The 23,115-nt window shown below is 35.7% G+C and overlaps 1 protein-coding gene across 3 annotated transcripts in view; it reads left to right on the top strand.

Annotated features, from left to right (window-relative positions):
* The window catches only part of LMBR1 (limb development membrane protein 1), a 208,867-nt gene that overhangs the window by 148,100 nt on the left and 37,652 nt on the right, over positions 1-23,115 (top strand). For all 3 annotated transcript variants that reach the window (XM_001364700.4, XM_056799967.1, XM_056799968.1), the window contains one exon: positions 12,529-12,609. In XM_001364700.4, the coding sequence (XP_001364737.1) occupies positions 12,529-12,609 (81 nt within the window). The remainder of the gene's footprint in view (positions 1-12,528; positions 12,610-23,115) is intronic.

Genomic DNA, 23,115 nt, shown 5'->3' with positions numbered 1-23,115 from the left:
TGTTTATGGTAGAGAGTGAATGCTTCTATGAAGAAAAGATCAGTTAGGTAAATAATCTGTGTTTGGGTTGAATGTTTTCATTAGTCCATTTCAGAAGTTAAAGAAGAGGACTAAAGTATAGGATCTGCCACTTTTTTTCCTAAGAAAGTATAAAGGGCATAGTTCTAATCTTGTGGATTAATTTTAGTTTGGGCATTCTTTTGCCTTTACTGTGTAATTAAAGAAACATTTCTTTGATTTCATTCTTATATTTCTCTAGAAACATTTGAAATTGGGTTTTATTTAATGAAGATTCATCCATATATATGTACTATTGAGTATTCTTTTAATTTTTAAGGTAACAAGGAATCATTAACAAAACAATGCAGGATTTTATGTATGAAAATGTTAGAAGTTACATAAAGCATAATGGAAGGCAAAGATATATTTTGTATGTTTTGAAGCAAACTTTTCACTAAAATTTGTGGAAACAGCAGTAAGAAAATTCAAAATCGCAAAATTTGAGAAAAGGAAGAGACTTTAGTGACTATCAAGTCCAAGCAATACATAAAAGGAATCCCCAACAAGTGGCCATTCAATAAGGATTGGAAACCAGATCTCTCTTAGCACCGCCATTTCCACTTTGAGCCAGCTCTATTTATTAGAGAGTTTTGCCTAAAATTAAGCCTAAATTTGCCTCTCTGCAACATCCATCCATTGTTCCTGGTTTTGACCTCTGGGGCCAAACAGAACAAGTATAATCCATTCTTAATATGACAGCTTTTCAAGTTCTTGAAGATAGTTATGTACCCCCTGAGTCTTCTCTTCTCCAGGCTAAACATGCCTAGTTCCTTCAACCAGTCCTAATATGACATGGTCTCAAGGCTCTTCATTAACCTGATTTCTCTCATCTGGTCATTCTCCAGCTCATTAATTTCCTTTCAAATCTGTGACACTTAGAATTGAACGTAATACTCACAAATGAGGTCTGATGAGGACAGAAGACATTGGGACTACCACTTCCCTATTCCTGGAAATTTTGCCTTTCGAAATACAAGATCCTATTAGGGTTTTTTTTTTGTTTTTTGTTTTGGCTGCCTTATTATACCACTTATTCATATTATACTTATCATCCACTAAAACTCTAAAATCTTTTTCAGAACAAGTAAAGTCCATCTTTTATTATAAAGTTGTTGTATGTGTGCACTTGTTTTCTTAACTTTGTCATCCTGTGTGTTAGCTCTGCCTCCCAGATTAATGTTTGCAAATTTAATGAGCATGCCATGTATACCTTTATATGTTATTCATAAGCATGTTGAACAACCCATAGCCAAACACAGATTCCTGTGTTATGCCACTGGAAATTTCTTGCCACATTGATATCTGAGTGATTAGCAAGTCCTCTTTGCATCTGGCCCATCAAACAGATGGAATCAGTCCCGAATCTGTCTTAACTCTGTTATCATGTAGTCCATACCTTGGTCTGATCAGCCACAGTAAGACACACTGTACCTTGACTCCAACATAGCAATGCCATTTTTGGTCCTCTTTGAGTACAAAGGATAACAACCAACCAACAAGAGTATGAGTTTTTGTTAAAATCTAAATTAAACTATATCTTTAGAATTCTTCTCATCTAGTTTAGTAATACTATTAAAAAGGAAGTGAGGTTAGTCTGGCATGCCCTCCTATCAGTGAAACTTTGTTGGCTTTTAGAAATCACTTTTTTTCTTTCTAGATTTTCATAATTCTCTTCTCTTCCATTTTTCAAAAGAGGCAGCATATTCCCCTTTCCAGTCCTATGTTACCATTTCCATTTTCTATGATCTTTCAAGTTTTATTGACTGACTTAGCAGTCACACCTGTTGTTTTTTTAAATCTAGTTAATCCTGGCCAAGTGATTTAAGTTCATCAAGGGCATGGAATTGCTCTCTCACTATTTCCTTAATTATTTGAGGCTTCAACTCCCTGTTAGTCATTTTTATTCTTAATTTCTATAGCAATGGCTACTCTCCTTGACAGAAAACAGAAGCAAAAGAAGAACAGAGCAGCAATAATGATCTTTTCTTTCTCTCTGACAAAGGTCCTTTTCTTCCATTGAGTCTCCTTTCCTCCCCATATTGCTTTAGCACTTATAGCTTTCTCATTCCTGACAATATTCTTACAGGGCTGTGCCACATAAAGCAATCCTTTTTTATCTAGCCATACCTCTCTCTTCTGGACATTTATTCTGAAATCTAAGTTGGTTTTTAAGTTTTCTGTGCATCCACATCAGTATCTTCAGGAAAATCCCATTTTTCCTCTTCATTTGAATTGTTTTCTTTTTTTCTTCCGAATTTTATTCTTTAGTATCTGCTGCTTCCCTTGAACTGTCTTCCCTTATGATGTTTTAGTATACATCTTTCTTTTGAACCATTTGAAATCAATTTCCCCAAAATCTAAGGTGCTTGTCAGAATACCCAAATTTCTTCTCTTTCACAAGCTATAGGAGGGAGTAATTGTTTTCGTTATTTCTACCTCAGCAAACTATTTCTTCCCTTTTAGTAAAAATCAGATTCAGAATAGAATTTCCCCTTATCAGTTCTTTCATCTTTTGAAGGATGAAATTATCACTGATGCAAATTAAGAAATTATTAGTTACTGACTTATTATTTACTTTTGATAGAGAGATGTAATAATTAAAATAGTTGGGGTCATAAACTGTAGTGATTAAAATAGTGGAAGACTTAAACTGTAGTAGATATAAGAGTGGATGAGTAAGTTGTGACCGCAGGAAATATGTTTTCACTACAGTGTTTTGTTTTTAAATCAAATATAAGGTGGTCGCCAGGGAAATATTCCCAATTATTCAAATATACCCAAGTCAGCTGGGTTTTATAGAGATTTTAACTAATACAAATGACGAATTAAAGAAAAGGAGAGAAAGAGAGAAAAGGGGGAATAATGAGAAAGGGATAAGCCGGCCCTGGCCAGTCCTGGCCAACCCAGGCCTAAGCCCTAAGAGAAAAGATCAGTCAGTCCTTAATCACTCACCACAAGATCTGTCCAAGCAAGGATTCTAGTGACACCAGGCCAGCTCCATCTCAGCTGCCTTCACTAGCTCAATCCTCAATCTGAATCTGAATGGGAATCTGAATGTCCCCGAGAGAGTCCCGAGAGAGACCCTTCAAGGCAGCCTTTCCCAGCTGACTCTTTCCAGAGAGAGCTTTTCGTCTCTTTTTAAAGGGCATTTTCTCCTTTGTCACCTCCCCTAAATTCTTACATCTACCAATCACAGTAGATGTTTTTCAAAGGACAGACCATTCTTAGTTCACACCTAAGAAGGTGTGAACTTTTGAGTAATTCACACCAGGAAAGCTCTGAGTAAGTTTCTCAGCTCTTTGTTCCTTGTAAATTCACAAGTTGCTTGACCTTTATAGGTACTTAGCACCCCTTTGTATTAGTTCTAAAAATAGGCATGGCTTAAGTATGGGTTTAAGTACTTTTCATTGTTCAGCAAGGAGTTTTCTCCCCTAAAGCAGGCTTAAGTATGGTGGAGTAGAGGTCTCACATTTCTGATCTAAGTAGAGTTCACTGCCCAAATGGGGAATGGTCTTAATCCAATCTTATGAAGTAGGGTCTGGGAATTTTTAAGGTTCACAGAGAGTATTCCAACAAGTCTTGAGAAGTGAAGTCTCCCCTCACTGCCTCTGTGCCAGGCCTCTGACCTGTTCCTGAATTCCTCATCAATTTCCCCTTTCTGGCTAAGTGATTTGTAATACACTGCCAATTATGAAGTTACCTCTGTTTTTTTCTCATTGTTCTCCATCTACCCATTATACTTCTCTTTGGTTCCTGTGTTTCCTCATGAGTATACCCTCTAAATAAACCCTAATGTAGCCTCAATCTCTTTTCTTTTTCTTATTTCTTTTGAAAAAGGTATATCCTTACCCAGTGTAGTCTAGTCATGGCTTCATCCTACCAAATCTCTGATAACTATAGGGTCACCTCTTTGGTTTGTAAGAATTGGAATAATATTTCTACCCAGATATATATTTTTATATATTATATATATTATAAAGTTTATTATATATATATTATTAGTTATATATTTATGTATATATATAGTAATATAAAGTTTATTAAGAAGGGTAGAAATTATTCCTACAAGTAGTCTGACCGCATGGTCCCTAGCCTGCATGACACAGGTTAATGTCTAATAATTCTACAGATAGTTTTATTTTTGAAATGTTTAGAAAGGGTGAATATTTCTTATGCTGTATTGGGATAGTTTAATTATAAAAATTATGAATTCTAAGGAATCCATAGACATGCTCTTAATTCTTATTTAATTTTACTTAAAAAATGTGATGGTTGGTAAAGTAGCATTTTGTTGACACGTATCATACCATATTTGCTAGATTTTGATATGATAGTACCTATTTCACTACTGCAGGTGGTGTTTGCATGCCTGACAATACATGTGAGATTTCACCATTTTGTCTGACACTTATAAGCATGATGTTTGAGATTGAAAACCATGGGAAATCTTTTCATTATTATTAACTTATTAAATATGACAAAGCTGTCATTTGAACATTTATGTTATTGACACTATAATAATAGATCTACCATGTCTTGTGCCCTCTGACACACTGTGTGAGGAGGAGCAATAAACATGTCTTGCTCCTAGCTGTCACTTCAGTCCCCCTCAGGACTATCTTTCATCTTATCCTCTGTGCCAGGCTCAGAAGATGAGCTTGCCCTTCCTTCTCCTTACCAATTCCAAACCCTAAAGTTGTGCCTTTGAGCCTTATCCCCTTTTGTCCCCTAGCAGCTTTCTCTTTTAATCTTTTCTCTCTAATTTTCAATCTTTTCTTTTTATACTGGCTCTTTTTTCTGATGCCTTCAGTCATACCTAGATAGTTCTCATCCTTAAGGATTTTCCATTCTAAAGAAAAAAAAAACATCTCTATCCTCTATTGACCCTACCATCCCTTCATATTACTATTCTTCATCTCTCTTCCCATTAACAGACAAACTCCTTAAAAAGAACTGTCTGTACCCACTGCCTCACTTTATTACTTCTAGCTGTTAATAGCCCCTGGAAATCTGTTTTCTGTCATTACTAGTAGACTGAAATTGCTTTCTTCAAGGTCACAACTCTGTTTCCCCCTCTCCCATACACTTCATCGCTCCCCACCCCTCCCTCTACTCTCTCAGAGTCCCCATCCCTTTTGGAATTGGCTCCTTTTAGGTGACTTTACTTACTTTTGATGGTTTCCAGTACTAGTTATATTTTTTCTTGTTCTCCCTTCCCCAGCTCATTGGTACTTGTAGGGGCTGTAGAATATATCTTGCTCCCCATTGATACTTCTAGACTCTTCTGTTACTATCTCAGCAACCATTCCTACTCTGATAGTTAAACTTTCCAAATTTGTCATCCAATCCAGAGCTTATGATATTCTTCCTTACTCTGTGAATTAGGTGCCTGACTTACAGTCTTTCTTTCCACTTAGATTCCTGGGTGGGATGTCAGTGTACATATTGAGGCTTCTCTAAATATCCAAACTTCCTAATTCCTCGACCTATTCAACACCCAGCTCCCTTTCAGCTACATGAGTACAATTGTGCTCTTGAAGGCATGGTGATAATCCTGAAGAGGATACAGAAAGGCTGAAGACTTTAACCTTTGCTTTCAGAGAGCTTACTTAACCTCTTCTTGGGGAGACAAGGCATGGATATGCAAAATAATAACTAATAGTACCAGTAATAAAAAGAAGTGACAAATGGGGGATATAGGATGTGCTATGAAAGTTCTATTACCTTTCTTCAGTTCTCATCATGCTTGACCTCTGCAGCAGTTAACATTATTGACCTCTTTTTCCTTTCTGGATATTCTCTTTAACTTTTTCTGATACTTCTTTCTCTTAATTTTCCTCTTGTCTCTCTTTCAAAAGAAGTTCTTTTTAGCCTCCTTTGTCTTCATCCATATCATACTTACTAACCATGGGTGTGCCTGATGGCTCTGTCTTTTCCCATTATACTGTCTCACTTGGTTACCCCCTCAGCAAATAGGGACTCAGTTGTTAGCTCCATACAGATGATTCCCAGATGAATGTATCTAGCCTTGTCTCTCTCTTGAACTACACAATCTCCTAGCACCAACTGTTTTTTGAATGCCTTGTACTTGGTATCTCATAAGTGCCTCAAATTCTGCAGTTCCCAAATAGAATGCATTAACTATCTTTCTTCCTAAACTTTCCCCTTTTTTAAACTTCTCTGTTACTGTTGAGTGTGTTACCATCATCCTAGTCATCCAGGGTCATACCTTTCATGTTTGTTCTCTTACTCCTCACTCAAGTCCCCTAGTCCATTGCCAAATTTTGTCCTTTCCAACTTAACAATATATTCCCTTACACCAACACCCTTGCTCAGACTCTCTCCACTCATCTCCTAACTTGTCTCTCTGCTTAAGTCTTTCCTCACTCTAATCCACTCCAATCAGCTGCCTAATGCATAAGAATCAGATGTAAAGTCCTCTGTTGGGCATTTAAGCTCTTTATAGTCTGACCCCTCCCAATTTTTTATACTTAACTTTTCTGCTTTCCTACACGTACTATCCTAACTTTAGTCACATACTTATGCTCTACCTATCTTGTGACTGCCTTTGTCCCCCATTCCAGGAATATTTTCCTTTCTCACTTCTACCTCTTAAGTTTCCTTGGCTTAATTCTCACCTGTTGTCGGAGGACTTTTTTTTTTTTTGGTCACCTGGCTGTAAATGTAAATGCCTTCTCCCTCATTAAAATGTGAGCTCTTGGGGGCAGCTGGGTAGCTCAGTGGATTGAGAACCAGGCCTAGAGACAGGAGGTCCTAGGTTCAAATCTGACTTCAGCCACTTCCCAGCTGTGTGACCCTGGGCAAGTCACTTGACCCCCATTGCCTAGCCCTTACCACTCTTCTGCCTTGGAACCAATACACAGTATTGACTCCAAGACAGAAGGTAAGGGTTATTAAAAAAAAAAATAAAATGTGAGCTCTTGGAGTTACTCTCTTTCTGTGTATCTGTATCTGAATTCTTCCATTTTAAGCTTATTAGCAGAATCACTTTTGTTGTATTCCCTATATATGACTGCACTCTAGAGCTCTCTCCTGTGTCCTCTCTCTCTCTCTCTCTCTCTCTTTTTCTTGTCCTTTCAATCACCCCATCTATTCCATATCATTGCTATGTAATGATTCCCCAAACTGGAACTAGCCCTCATTTCTCTGGGCTATACAGTCCTAAATCTCACCCTGGATATACCATAATCATGCCAAATTCATAATATCCGAGAACAGAATTTTTCTTTTTCTCTACAAACCTTCATTTTCCTGATTTCTCTATTTCTGCCCCAAATGCTCTTCATTCTTTCCCCTGCCCTCCCCTCTCCCTCATCTCTGGTCCATTGCCATATTTGTTTTCTGATCTCTACTTGCTGTGTCTGACTTCTCTGCCTTTGTATGGGCTACCTTGCATACCTCACATAAATTCTCTTCTTACTTCCACTCTCAGAATCCCTAACTTATTTCAAGGCTTAGTTCAGAAGCCAACTCTTATAGGAGACTTTTCTTGAACTTCCTGGCCATGGCTGCTCTCTACTGTCTATATTACTTTATATTTAATTATATAAATGTTGCATTGTTCAGTTATTTTTCAGCTGTGTCCAATTCTTTATGACCCCATTAGGGCTTTTCTTGGCAAAGATACTGGAATGGTTTGCCGATTTCCTTCTCCAATTCATTCTATAGATGAGGAAACTGGGGCAAAGAGTTAAATGATTTGTCCAAGGTCCCACATCTAGTAAGTGTCTGAGGCCAGATTTGAAATCAATAATATGAGGTCCTTGAGATCAAGGACTTTTTTTTTTTGGTGGGGAGTCTTTTTTTATCCTAGTATCCTTGTACACTGTAGGCATTTAATAGATGTTTATTTAATTGGATAGCAGTAGACCGCACTACTGTGTCAGGGAAATGATATTAATTTTTTTGAGGAAATATAATCCATGAAGGTACAGAAGAGTGCCAGATGGCAGTAGGGTCTAAATAGATGTTAATGTAGTCTTCTTAAACATTGCTCAATCAACATACTCTTTGATACAGTTTCACTGTCCTATTTGCCTTTATCTTCCATTTCTGCCTTTACACTGACTGCCTCCTGTCCTTAGAATGCTTTCTCCCCTCACTCTCTGCCTTCTAGTTTTCCTGGTTTCCTTCAAGACTCATCTCAGATCCTGTCTTTTTTCCAAGGCCTTTCCTGGTCTTCCAAGCTGCTTGTGCCTTTCCCTTTTGAGGTTACCTTCTACCATCTCTTTCTATGTCTTGTCTGTACTTAGTTGTTTCAGGGTCATATCCCACATTTGAATGGGAGCTCATTGAGGGCTAAGATTATTTTTTGCCTTTGTGCCCCCTGCAGTTAAGAGTGTTCTGGCACCTAGTGTTTAATAATAAATGCTTGTTGGCCGACTTAATCAGATGCAATTGGCATACGTGTTTACTTGCTGATTCCTTTAAGGAAATTGGAAGTACAGATAATATTTTCAGTAGTAGCATATGCAGTTATGAACGATGAATGTCATACATATATGTATATACATATGTCTATCTATGTGCCAAAGACTTAGTACCACCTAATGTCTTAAGTAGAAAAGAGCAATAAAACACATTCATGAACTGTGTTTCTCTTTATGGATGCATTTCAAAACTGCTGATGTTTAATGCTTACTGTCTTGATTAAAATCATTAGCAATTCAAATTTACTTGCATTTCACACAGTATTTTGAATTGCATTTAGTATCTGATGACCCAGGGTCTCCAAACTCTTGTATGTATTGTCACCTTTAAACTAGACAGAAAGTATTACTTAAATAAATGTTAAAATAAGAAAAGACACTTTTGATTTTCTTCCTTACTGAAGATCTTAGCCAGTATTTGGTATGTAGCTATAACAGATATATTATATAATACCAACAGATATTTATTAACTAGTTGCTTTGTGCAAGGTTCTTATTAGATGGTAGAGATAAAGACAAAAAGTGAAAATTCCTGTACCCAGGTAGCTTGTAGGTTTCCATTTTTTTATGCCTATCAGAGCTTGCCTAATCAACAATAATTTCTTATAAAAACTGGTTTTAAAAAATAGGTTTGTTATAGCACATATGCCTGTACTTTAATAATGAATTTTCTGTTCTAGAATTGTTTCCTTCTCCCCTAAAAACCTCAATAAACTTGTTATGTGAAGAGGATCTTTTCTGTTTTAAAGGGCCTGTTCCTTGTTTAGAGGCTCTAATTCAGGGGGGTCTTAACTTGTCCTCTTTGGATTTCCAAAGTGGGGGTGGGGATGGTGGTCTGTGTATAGATTTCAGGGGATCCATGATATTGGATAGGAAAAAAATCATATCTTAATTTTCCCTAACCTTTAATTGAAAATGAGTATTTCCTTTAATTATTTAAAACCCTTATTCTGAGGAATTTACCCTTTTCACCAAAACTAAGAAAAAGGTCCACGAAGCATTAAAGGTTAAGAAATCCTTATTTGGTTGTTGAAAGTTGTTTTTTAACAAATTGCTTACATATTTCTCCCTGGTTTTCCTCTGTTTAGGATAACATTGTTTATGTTAAATTGTTCAACTGATTCCTCTTCTTTAATATTAACTAATGCACAATAGGAAGTTATAGTGTAAAATAAAAAGTTATTTTATTTTTAGACAATATAGTGACTGAATACCATCAGCTGAGGACACTTGCATTATTGAAGAAGTATTGGACTTTGGGAAATTATAATATCTTGGAAACAGAAATATTTTCAATACCCACATCAGACTTTCAGCTGAAGAATAAAGCTGGGAAAAGTTGCTGTTAGCTATTAGTTTTCCTGAATCCAAAGAGACGGGTGTGGCAGGATCAAAAATACTTACTTGATCAAAGTTATTAGCTCTGAAGGTATTCTTACCTGTGTAAGAAAGATGAAAGGTGTTGTTTTTATTGCACACTAGTAACAGTGTAATTTTGAACTAATTGGTGTTGAACTGCCAATCACCTAGGGGGAATGCAAATAGATACTCTTACAGTTTCCTTTGAGGTAGTGAAATCTTATGTCGGGACTGGAAGAAAAACAGAATAATACCGTTAAATTGACCTTAAATGAGCTGCTTTGTGGTTTTCTTGGAGAATCCCTTCTAATTTTTCATGACTAGTCCAAACAGGTTTTGTCTACCAATTTTACTTATTGGCTAGACAATGCTGACATTGAACTTTTTCGGTGTATTTTGAAATAATGCACTTATGATATGATGCTTAAGTCTTTATATGCTCATCGCTTTATATGCATTCTGCCATTTTCCTTATTTGTTTGTATCTATTTTGTATCAAATTTCTGCCAAACACATTCGTTTTTCTTATAAAAGAAGCTAACTAATACCCTATACTCAAAGGGTAACTGTTGCTTTTAGTGTTCTATATTATGGTGTGAGAAACTGACTATTTTATAAAAGCACAATTTGCTTGAAAGATAAAAGTACATTAGATGATATTTTGATGTTAATTTTATTTATAAAGTACCTATATTGGGATAGCAATGTATACCCAACAAAATTAATGTTTCAAAAATAATCTTTTTAAAATTCTATACTTGAAAAAAGTTATTTTAGCCTTCCAGTCATATATGCTCTAGCATCAAATGTGAAAGTTATTTGCATGTTTTCACATTTATTTTTTGATAGCAGTATATATTCCAAATAAATGTATTTTTATTTATTCATAAGATCAAAGGAAATTCCTTTCAAAAGCCATATATGCTTTGTAGGATTTTCTTAATCTTTATCATATGGAGATTCTCCATAAAAAAATATAGGGAATGAAATCTGCATTTGAATTTCAGTATAGTAACTTCCACATGGTAGGATATTTGGTTTTTCTATTAATCTCATTTGTAGAAGTAGACTTGGAACTGGGAAGCACCTTAGAGGTCATGCAATTGAACATACTCATTTTATAGATAAAGAAACTGAGACCTAAGAAAATGAAATGACCTGCCTAAAGTAACATAATTGTTCATCCTTCATTTTTGAAGAGGAACAGTGACATCACTCAGTAACGTCTTGACTTATGTATGAGTTGGATGTAGTTGAAGCAGAGTTGCACAAAGTTGTCAGCCTTACTGTCTTCCAGATCCCATTGTCCAGTGGGAAGACAAAAGTCAGGATGACTAGGATGCCCCAGAAAGCAGGGATGGCCTTAACATTTTCAGTATGTGCCCAAGCTTGAATAGCTCTACAGTGCCTGCTTCTATTGCCACCTTTCACTTTCTTGGGGCAGGCGCCCCTCCAACTCATCGATGGCTTTGTGGCCCATGGTTCCTCTCCACCTAGTTTAGGCTGTCTGTGGAGATGGTTTTCCTGGGGTCGCTGTTTGCGCCTGTCACAGCTTCTTGGAGCCATAGGTGAGGGGTGAGGGACAGGTAGACGCCCAAAGTGTATGAGTGCCTGAAAAGGGCTTGGTAAGCCCTTACACCAAAGCACAACAAGACCTCCCAACATAATAAGGGGAAGAGCCAGAATGTAAGTCCACTTCCTTTAACTACAGCTCTAGTACTCTTTCCCTTGTACCAGGCATGCTTCTTCCCTTAGGAAGAAGTAACTGTGAGGTTTTAAAATAACTAGAATACAAGAAAACATCTTTATTACTAAAATAGTACAGATCATAACTTATCTTTTCAGATGTTTTAGTCTTCATGTTTAATAATCTGTTATACTCTACATATATGGAAGTTCCAGGTATTAGAATAAAAAATATTAATATATTTTCATTAAGATAAAATATCTAGTTTTGTAGTAATGTAATTCATATCTTAATTAGGAAAGAGTACATTTATATATACTAGGATGCTTTTTAAATTCTCTCTTACATATAAAATCTTGCTTAATAGATGATGAATAACACTGAGGTTAAATAATCATTATTCATTAATGAGTTACTTACATGTGTTTTTGAAACATTGTATATAGTTCTAATGTTCTTGGTATAAAAGTAGGGGACTTAAAAAATAGTACATAGAAATAGGCACTACTAGAGAGATGACATTTTCCTGGGCACATACAGATTCAATAAGAAAAATAGATAGAAGTTACTTTGGGGGACTAAAGGAAATACATTTTTCTATGAATAATTTAATAATATGAATATTTATATTTATTTTGAAACTCAAACATGGATAAAACTATCTACATTTAATTTTTTAAAAACATTTACCTTCTGCCTTATAATTGATATCAAGTATTGGTTCCAAGGCAGAAAAGTAGTAAGGACTGGGCAGTTGTGGTTAAGAACTTGCCCAGGGTCATACAGCTAGCATGTGTCTGGAGCCATATTTGAACACACAATCTCCTCTCTCTAGGCTTGCCTCTCTATCTACTGAGCTAGCTGGCTCTTAAATTTTTAAAAAATTGATTCTTATGGACTATAAATACTACCTATCTTGTAGTGTTGTTTATTTTATTTTATTTTTTCCTAAAATATCATTTCTTTGGACAGGGTTATCTTCATCAGTGGAGTACAATACAATGGAACTGGAACAAGAACTTGACAATGTGAAGGCAATGAAGTCAAAATTAGGTATTGTCCTTTTGCACTCTATTGGCTTATCTTACTGAAACATGTTGTATTTGATAATATGTAAAAAGTTTTAATTTTGATTAAATAGTGTCAGCTTTTGTCATGACCAGAGATGCCAGATAGTTCTTCCTTGGGGATAGTCATGTAGGTAGTGAGTTGGGACTGGATGTATTTATTTACGTTTTACAACTTATTGTTGATGCTTTTGTTTTTCACAACAATCATTTCCCAATAGGTTACCTTTACCCTTTGACCCTCATACATAACAGAAGAAGCTTAGTTAAGCAAATCTAAGTAATAGAACTGAGTCAGTTGTACACATCATTCTGTTCTTGTAATCTCTTGCCATACTAAGAAGAACTGTGTTTCAGCGTCCCTTTTTTATGACTAAGATTGATTCTTATGATCTGAGTTTGAATTCCTTGTAGTGTTGTGTTTCATTTAGAGTTTCTTAATTTTTGTGCATATTTTTGTTCTTGTGGTTCTGTTGATCTCACTTCTTGTAAGTCCATGTTTTCCCATGTTTCTCTGAATTCTTCACATTTGTTCTTTCTAATGATGTAATAGTATTTTGTTATATCTGTATTCCACAGTTTGTTTAAGCCATTCTTCAACTGATGGGCACTACTTTGTTAAAGTTTTTTTTCTACTGAAAAAAAAAATGCTACTACAAATATTTTCGTGTGTGTCTTTTATTTCTGTCTTTGACTTCTGTGGGGTTTAAGCACAGGAATAATACCATGAGGCTAAAGGTTATGAGAAGTTTGGTGATTTATCACATAGTTCTAAATTGTTTTCCAAATTGTTAGAACAATTTGAAGCTTCATCAACAATGTTTTAGTGTTTCTATCTTCTTGCAGACTTTCCAAGATAGACTGTTTCTATCTTCATCATTTTTAGCCTCATGGATTTTAGACTCAGTGACTTTTTAAATTAACTGAGTGTCATAGAGGTACAAGACATAGTATATCAATATACATCAAACAAAGAAAGGTTTAGTTTGGGGGAGCTAGGGAGAACAGGCAGGGGAGAGGGGAAAAAGGTCCTTTATATTCCTTGTATTGAAACCTAGAAATACTTATTAATTATTAATTTGGGTCTGATACATCATGTGGTCATAATGCCAAAGGTACTCTTAGTCAAGTGACATGTGTATGAAAATCAAATGACTATTAGATGCAGTAGCCATTTTCAGAGCTCTGAGGTTTAACAAATAGACTTAAAATATCGTGTGGGTTTCCTAATACAGAATTTGTTTTCTTTACCCAGAGAAAACTTAAAAGTTTGACTTTAATTTATTTCGAAATATAGCTAATTATCGAATAAATCAGTCATTTGTAAAGCACCAATTATATGTCAAGCACTGAGGATACAAAAAGATGCCAAAGACAGCCCCTGTCCTCATGGAGCTTACAGTCCATTTGGGAAGACAATTCACAAACAAATATTCATATAAAGCAAGTTATATACAGGATTATTAGGAAATGACAGGGAAGGCACTGGAATTAAGGAGAGTTTGGAAAGTCTTTTTGTATAAGATGGGATTTTAATTGGGAAACACTTTAAGAAATCATGGAAAAGTTAGAGGAATGAAAAAGTGATGGTTAGTGCAATATCTCATTTTTTTTTTGTCTGATTCTTAGAGGGTGAAAGATACATAGAAAAGCATATACTTAGACATTAGCATTGCCTTGTATTTTGAACCCAGTTCTTTCCCAGTTTGACCTTCTAATGTTAACCTTCCTTGGTTGACATTTAGGGAACATAGCCTTGAATTACCTTGATAATTTTGCAGGGAATTGAAAGAAAACTGTATTGTACTTTAACTGTAAAAAAGAAAAATACTCTCATAAAATTTATCAATATATCAAATGCAATGAAGAACAAAGGCAATTACCCAGAAGGATAGTTGGGGGAAATTTAATGAGGTAAAAACTTTGGCTGTTAATATAGATCAAGTTTATAATAATATAATCATCAAGTTATAATATTTATTTGTATATAGTGATTTATTAAGGTCTTTCTTTATAAAATCCCTGGGAGGTAGAAGTAAAATTGCAATCATTATCTGGTTGATAAAACTGAGAGACTAAACAAGTTGTTCTGTCATATAGCTGGGACAAGTGAGAGTATAGATTTAAACACAGGTCTTATTCTGAATCCAGCCCTTTTTCTAGTATGCCACACTTAGACAGGAGAGGGGAAAGGAAAAGGGATCGAGATTCCTTTCAAATACCCTTACCCCCACTTCTTCAGTCTGTTCAAGTCCTACAACCTTCTCTTCCTCTATACCTTGCTTTATGCCATGACTCACACCTATAAGACCTCCATTTCCAGTGTCAGTTGCATTGTGTTGCCTCTGAGATTAAATATAAAGTCTTCTTTTTAGCATTTTAGACTTCACAGCATGGCCCCTTCCTACTTTTCCTTCCCTCTTACCTATGACTAATTTCCATACACTGTGCAGGCCAAGCTTTCTAGCCTCTGTCTTGCAAAGGAGCTGGTGCACCTCCAATTTCTGTGCCTTTTCCCCTGGCTGTCCTCTGGTAGGCTTTCTTTCCTCATCTCCTGCTTTCAAACCTTGTTTCTCTTCCAAACTCAGCCCTCATCCCATCGGCTGCTAGTGCACTTTCTCTAAAATACCTCAAATTTATTTTATAGAGACTCAGTCTATAAGGATGTATGTGCATGAGAACATTAGCTCTTGGAAGCAGAGACTGATTGTCATCTTACATCCCATCCCCAGAGAGCAATAAGGGAGCATTTCCCAAAAGTTTTATTCTAGAGTCCTGCATTCATTCTCACTTGAATATTTTGCTTCTCTCCAGATATATGGGCAAAAAAGTACTTTGTTGATGGGGAAAGGATTTAAAACATACACATGCATGTCTGTGTGTATGTATATATGGACACATATAAACAGATGTATAGGAATGCATGTAATAGATATAGATACACATGCACATAGGTACATGTGTGTGCATAGATACATGTGAGTATACAGAAAGATATAGATACGTCTACATGTAGGTTTTATATGTAGATATTTTACCCAGAAGAAGAAAATAGACAAGGAAAAGAATATAGCTTGATAAGTGGGAAATAGAAATAAAAGGTATGAGTAAGGCAAACAGGGCCTAGTGTAGAAAGGAAACATGAGAGATGGTGAATAGGCAGGATCTTAAACCAAGAAAGCCTCACTATCATCCCAGGTTGGAAGACTTCCTCTCTGTGGGCCCTGAAATGTCCTTGAGAAACACTGAGCCCGAATAGGAATTGATTAGCCTTTAGGTGGTTCCCCCACAGGAGGGTACAAGTTAACAATGAGTCTTAATCTTACCCATTAGTATAATGCCTGTGATAGAGGCTTACCAGTGATCTCCTGTCACTCCCCTTCTTCCACTGATTTTACAGATAATGGAGCTGAGGCCTCCAGAGGTTCCTAGACTTGCTTCAGCTGACAGAAGCATTGGGAGGAAATGGCAGAGCCAGAATGTAGACAGCCAAGCATTTCTTAAACACCTTCTGTGTGCCAGGAACCAAGCAAGGTTTTGGAGATGGAAAGATGAGGAGGAAACTGTTCAAGCTCCGAGGAGTTTTTGGTCTCTCCATGCCAAAGCCTCTAACTCCAAGTTGTGCGGTCTTTCAGCACAACAGCTTTGCTTCCCAACTAATATTACAGTCACAGAATCATGCAGAAAAATTATAATATTAAAAGTTACTTTTGGGAGACATTTTTGAATGAAAAAAGTAAAAGAAATGGCATATGTATTCATTGGAATAGATCAGTAGATGCAAAGTTGTCCTTTGTGCTTCTGAATGGATCTCCAGGTCTCTCCTTATATGAAGTGTTTCCCAGAGAACCGAGGGGCTGAGAAGGGCTCCTCACCTTACCAATCAGAGCCCAGAGTCTGGTGAATCCAGAACGGGTTTGTGGTCAGGCTCAATTGCGATAACAGCACATGTAAAACAGCTACCCCTGTTTATCTTTTGAGCAGCTTCTGTTAACAAGGCTTTATGACTTAGTTCTGAGTCAAAAGAATCTCTTAAATATTTGCATCTATCTGTGGTGGCAGGAATTTCTTTATGGTAAATTTTACATTTTCTTTAGCTGCATTTAAGTTGTGTGCAGGTTAGACTATATAATTTGATATAGTAAACAGTAAAATATTTTCTTACTGGTTTAATGCCTTTAACTATTGAATAGATTTCCATTATTTCCCTGTTGAACTTAAAAAACAAACAAAAAGAAAAAAATAAGGGTTTAAGTTCCTTGGATATTATTTAATTTAAGCCCTTTAATGTATAGATGAGGAAATTGAGAACCTAAAGTAATGATAATATGAAAATTTAGCCATTTAAAGACTGTTTGCTTTTATATATCTCTATCTATCTATCTATCTATCTATCTATCTATCTATCTATCTATCTAAATTAATTTAGTCAATTTAGAACATTATTCCTTGGTTACAAGAATCATATTCTTTCCCTCCCTCCCCTCCCCTCACCCTTCCCGTAGCTGACCTGCATTTTCACTGGGTATTACATGTGTTCTTGATCAAAACCTATTTCCATATTGTTGGTGTTTGCATTAGGATGTTCATTAAGAGTCTACATCCCCAACCATAGCCCCTTGAGCCATGTAATCAAGCAGTTGTTTTTCTTCTGTGTTTTTACTCCCACATTTTTCCTCTGAATATGGATAGGGTTCTTTCTTGTAGATATATCCAAGTTGTTCAGAATCACTGCATTGCCACTAATGGAGAAGTCCATTACATTCGATTGTACCACAGTGTATCAGTCTCTGTGTACAATGTTCTCCTGTTTCTGCTCCTTTCACTCTGCATCACTTCCTGGAGATTGTTCCAGTCCCCATGGAATTCCTCCACTTTATTATTCCTTTTAGCACAATAGTATTCCATCACCAACATATACCACAATTTGTTCAGCCATTCCCCAATTGAAGGGCATCCCCTCATTTTCCAATTTTTGGCCACCACAAAGAGCGCAGCTATGAATATTCTTGTACATGTCTTTTTCCTTATTATCTCTTTGGGGTACAAGCCCAGAAGTGCTATGGCTAGATCAAAGAGCAGGCAGTCTTTTAGTGCTCTTTGGACATAGTTCCAAATTGCCCTCCAGAATGGTTGGATCAGTTCACAACTCCACCAGCAATGAATTAATGTCCCGACTTTGCCACAGTCCCATCCAGCATTCCTTACTTTCCTTTGCTGTCATGTTAGCCAATCTGCTAGGTGTGAGGTGATACCTCAGAGTTGTTTTGATTTGCATCTCTCTGATTATAAGAGATTTAGAGCACTTTTTCATGTGCTTATTAATAGTTTTGATTTCTTTATCTGAGAACTGCCTGTCCATGTCCCTTGCCCATTTATCAATTGGAGAATGGCTTGATTTTTTGTACAATTGATTTAGCTCTTTATAAATTTGAGTAATTAGACCTTTGTCAGAGGTTTTTGTTATGAAGATTGTTTCCCAATTTGTTACTTCCCTTCTAATTTTGGTTGCATTGGTTTTTGTACAAAACTTTTTTAATTTGTTGTAATAAAAATTATTGATTTTACATTTTGTGATTTTTTTCCTAACTCTTCCTTGGTTTTAAAGTCTTTCCTTTCCCAAAGATCTGACATGTATACTATTCTGTGTTCACCTAATTTGCTTATAGTTTCCTTCTTTATATTCAAGTCATTCACCCATTCTGAGTTTATCTTGTAGGGTGTGAGATGTTGATCTAAACCTAATCTCTCCTATACTGTCTTCCAATTTTCCCAACAGTTTTTATCAAATAGTGGATTTTGGTCCCAAAAGCTGGGATCTTTGGGCTTATCATAGAATGTCTTGCTGAGGTCACTTACCCCAAGTGTATTCCATTGATTTTCCTTTCTGTCTCTTAGCCAGTACCAAATTGTTTTGATGACCCCTGCTTTATAGTATAGTTTGAGATCTGGGACTGCAAGAACTCCTTTCTTTGCATTTTTTTTTCATATTTTCTCAGGATATCCTTGATCATTTGTTCTTCCAAATGAACTTTGTTATGGTTTTTTCTAATTCAGTAAAAAAGATTTTTGGTAGTTCTATGGGTATGGCACTAAATAGTAAATTAATTTGGGTAGGATTGTCATTTTTATTATGTTAGCTCGTCCTACCCATGAGCAATCAATGTTTTTCCAATTGTTTAGATCTAGTTTTAATTGTGTGGAGAATGTTTTGTAGTTTTGTTCATATAGTTCCTGTGTTTGTCTCAGCAGATAGATTCCCAAGTATTTTATATAGTCTAGGGTGATTTTAAATGGAATTTCTCTTTCTAATTCGTGCTGCTGAGATGTGTTGGAGATATATAGAAATGCTGATGACTTATGTGGGTTTACTTTATATCCTGCAACTTTGCTAAAGTTGTTGATTATTTCCACTAGCTTTTTGGTTGATTCTTTAGGATTCTTTATGTAGACAATCATGTCATCTTCAAATAGATCCCTATTGGTCTCCTCATTGCCAATTTTAATACCTTCAATTTCTTTTTCTTCTCTAATTGCTACAGCTAGTGTTTTTAGTACAATATGAAATAATAGAAGTGATAATGGGCATCCTTGTTTCATTCCTGACCTTATTGGGAAGACTTCTAGTTTATCCCCATTGCAGATGATGTTTGTTGATGGTTTTAGATATATACTGTTTATTATTTTTAGGAAAGGCCTTTCTTATTCCTATGCTTTCTAGAGTTTTCATTAGGAATGGGTGTTGTATTTTGTCAAAGGCTTTCCCTGCATCTATTGAAATAATCACATGATTTTTGTTGGTTTGCTTGTTAATAGTCAATTATGTGGATGGTTTTCCTAATATTGAACCATCCTTGCATTCCTGGTATGAATCCTACCTGGTCATAGTGAATAAGCCTCATGATCACTTGTTGGAGTCTTTCTGCTAGTATTCTGTTTAAAATTTTTGCATCTGTATTCATTAAGGAGATTGGTCTGTAGCTTTTTTTCTCAGTTTTTGACCTGCCTGGGTTTGAAATCAGTACCATATTTGTGTCATAAAAGGAATTTGGTAGAACTCCTTTTTTGCTTATTCTGTCAAATAGTTTGTATAATATTGGGATTAGTTATTCTTTGAATGTTTGATAGAACAAATTTGTGTATCCATCTGGACCTGGGGATTTTTTCTTAGGGAGTTCTTTGATGGCTTGTTCAATTTCTTTTTCTGATATGGGGTTGTTTAGGTATTCTATTTCTTCCTCTGTTAGTCTAGGCAATTTATATTTTTATAATTATTCATCCATATCACCTTGATTGCCAAATAATTGAGCATAATAGTTTTTAATGATTGCCTTAATTTCCTCTTCATTAGAGGTGAGGTCTCCCTTTTCATCTTGGATACTGTCAATTTGGTTTTCTTCTTTCCTTTTTTTAATTAGATTGATCATTAATTTGTCTATTTTATTTGTTTTTTCAAAGTACCAGCTTCTAGTATTATTTATTAAATCAATAGTTCTTTGACTTTCACTTTTATTAATTTCTCATTTGATTTTTAGGATCTCTAATTTAGTCTTCATCTGAATATTTTTAATTTGTTTACTTTCTAGTTTTTTAATTTGCCCCCCCCCCCCATTTCATTGACCTCTGCCCTCTCCAGTTTGTTAATATAAGAACTCAAGGATATAAATTTCCCCCTGAGTACTGCTTTGGCTGCATCCTATAGATTTTGATAGGATGTCTTACCATTGTCATTTTCTTCAATGAAATTATTAATTGTTTCTATGATTTGTTTTTTAACCGATTTTGGAGAGTCGTATTGTTTAGTTTCTAATTAATTTTTGATTTGCGTCTCCATGTACCCTTACTAATTATTATTTTCATTGCATTGTGATCTGAGAAGGTTGCATTTATTATTTCTGCTCTTTTGCACTTGTTTGTAATGTTTTTATGCCCTAGTAGATGGTCAATCTTTGTGAATGTACCATGTGTTGCTGAAAAGAAGGTGTATTCCTTTTTGTTCCTATTTATTTTTCTCCACATATCTACTAACTCTAATTTTCCCAAGATTTCATTCACTTCTCTTACCTCTTATTTCTTTTTTGGTTTCATTTATCTAGTTTGGATAGAGGAAGGTTCAGGTCTCCCACTAGTATAGTTTTTCTATCTATTTCATCCTTGAGCTCCACTAGTTTCTCCTTTAGAAATTTGGATGCTATGCCATTTGGTGCATACATGTTGTGTACTGATATTTCCTTATTGTCTATACTGCCTTTTATCAGGATGTAATTACTTTCCCTATGTCTTTTAACTAGATCAATTTTTCTTTGGCTTTGTCAGATATCATGATTGCAACTCCTGCCTTTTTTTTTTATCAGTTGATGCCCAAGAGATATGGCACCATACTTTTACTTTGACCCTATGCGTATCTACCTTCCTCATGTGTGTTTCTTGTATACAGCATATGGTAGGGTTTTGGATTCTAATCCACTCTGCTATTTGATTGCATTTTATGGGTGAGTTCATTCCATTCACAATCAGAGTTATGATTAGCAGCTGTGTATTTCCCAGCATTTTGATTTCCACTTCTAGTCCTGCCTTTTCTTCTTTCACTATTTCCTTCTATACTAATATTTTATTTTTAGTCACTCCCCCTAATTCCCACCCTTATTTTACTTCCCCTTCTACCCCCTGTTCTTATTCCTTTCTTATTTCCTTTATAGTTTTATATAACTACTCCTCCACCCTCTCCCTCCTTTGTACTGCTTCCGTCCCCAACAATCTATTTGTTACCCTTCTTCTTCCCTATAAGGAGCAAATCAATTCTCTGCCCCATGTATTTGATTTTTTTTCCCTCTTCAAGTCAATTTCAATGCACATTTGAGTTGAGTATTTCTTATCTCCAACCTCTTTACCCTTCCAGTGTATTGGTGTTCTCCCCCCTCCCGCCATGAGCTTCTTTGTGACATATAAATTTACCCTTTTGTTTCTTTTCCCATTTTTTTGTATTAACCTATTTTTTAGCTCTAGTTGTGTGTGTATATACCCACACACATATATATGTATTTATGAATACATATATCTATATACATATTTATGTCTTGGCATTTCATCCTATACAGTTTGTCTCTGTTCTCTCTACGTATAATTCTTCTAGCAGCACAGGTGCTAATAACAATTTTTAAGAGTTACCAATGACTTCTTTTCTCATGGGAATACATATTGTTTTAAGTTATTAGGTTTCTAAAAAAAAAGTTTTTTTTTCTTTTGTTTTTCTTTTTTCCCCCATCTTTCTTAATTACCTTTTGATGATTCTCTTGAGTTCTGTTTTGGGGCATCAAATTTTCTGTTCAGGTCTGGTCTTTTCTTTAGAAATGCGTGGAATTCTTCTATTTTGTTAAATGACCATACTTTCCCCTGTAAGAATATAGTCAGTTTTGATGGGTAGTTGATTCTTGGTTGTAGACATAGTTCCCTTGCTTTCCGGAATATCATATTCCATGCCTTTCGGTCCTTCAGTGTAGATGCAGCCAGATCCTGTGTTATCCTCACTGTGGTTCCATGGTATCTGAATGACTTCTGCAGCTTGTAATATTTTTTCCTTGGTCTGATAGTTCTTGAATTTGGCTATAACATGTGAATCTTAAAACTGCTCAGACTGTACCTTAGAAGATTTGGTTAAGCTATTCCCCATTTTAAACAATGGAGGTACTTGATCCAGGAGTGTATTGGGAACTTTAAAATTACTCCACCCTACTCCGACAGTGCCTTAGGGGGAAGATCAAGTTGCAAACTCCTGATTGAACAACGAAAAGTTTCTAACTTATAGTGAAGCAAAAACCTTAAGCTATGTGGTCTATTTTTAGATCTAATACAAAAGGGTTCTAAGTACCTATAAAGGCTAAATTAGTCACTAAAAAGTCAAGCAACTTACAAAAGGCAAGCTTAACAAGAGGTTTGAAATACTCAGAGGTTTTTTTCTAACCAGAGAAGGTGAGAACCAAAGAAGATGAGAACTAAGAATGGGCAGTCCTGGGAAAAAGTGTCTACTGTGATTGGTAGACATGAAAACTCAGGGGAGGTGACATAAGAGAGAAATCTTTTTAAAAGGAAGCTAAAGAACAAGTTCAGGGCAATTGAATTCAGTTAAAATTTGAATTCAGTGTGGAGGCTAATTTCAGTTCGGAGTGGAAGAACCCAGCTTGAAGACAATCTTGTGGTGAGTGATAAAGACTGACTCTCTCTCCCTTAGGCTCAGGCCTAGGCCCTTTCCTACTGCTTGGCTACTCTCTCTCTCTTTCTCTCTTTCTCTCTTCTTCCCTTAATTCCTTCATTTGTATTAATTAAAGTCTCCATGAAACCCAGCTGACTTGGGTATTTTCATATTTGGGAATTTTCCCATGGCGACCACTTAATTTTAGATTTTAAATCAAGACAGTAAAAATTATCTTTACACTTTGGCTGAAACCTTTACAGTTCTGGCAATTCACAGTCTTGGCAAAACCACATTTTCATG

Source organism: Monodelphis domestica, chromosome 5 (genome assembly GCF_027887165.1).
Source record: "Monodelphis domestica isolate mMonDom1 chromosome 5, mMonDom1.pri, whole genome shotgun sequence".
NCBI lineage: Eukaryota > Metazoa > Chordata > Mammalia > Didelphimorphia > Didelphidae > Monodelphis > Monodelphis domestica.
Note: the sequence above shows the minus strand (reverse complement) of the source record. Positions and strands in the feature narration are given on the sequence as shown.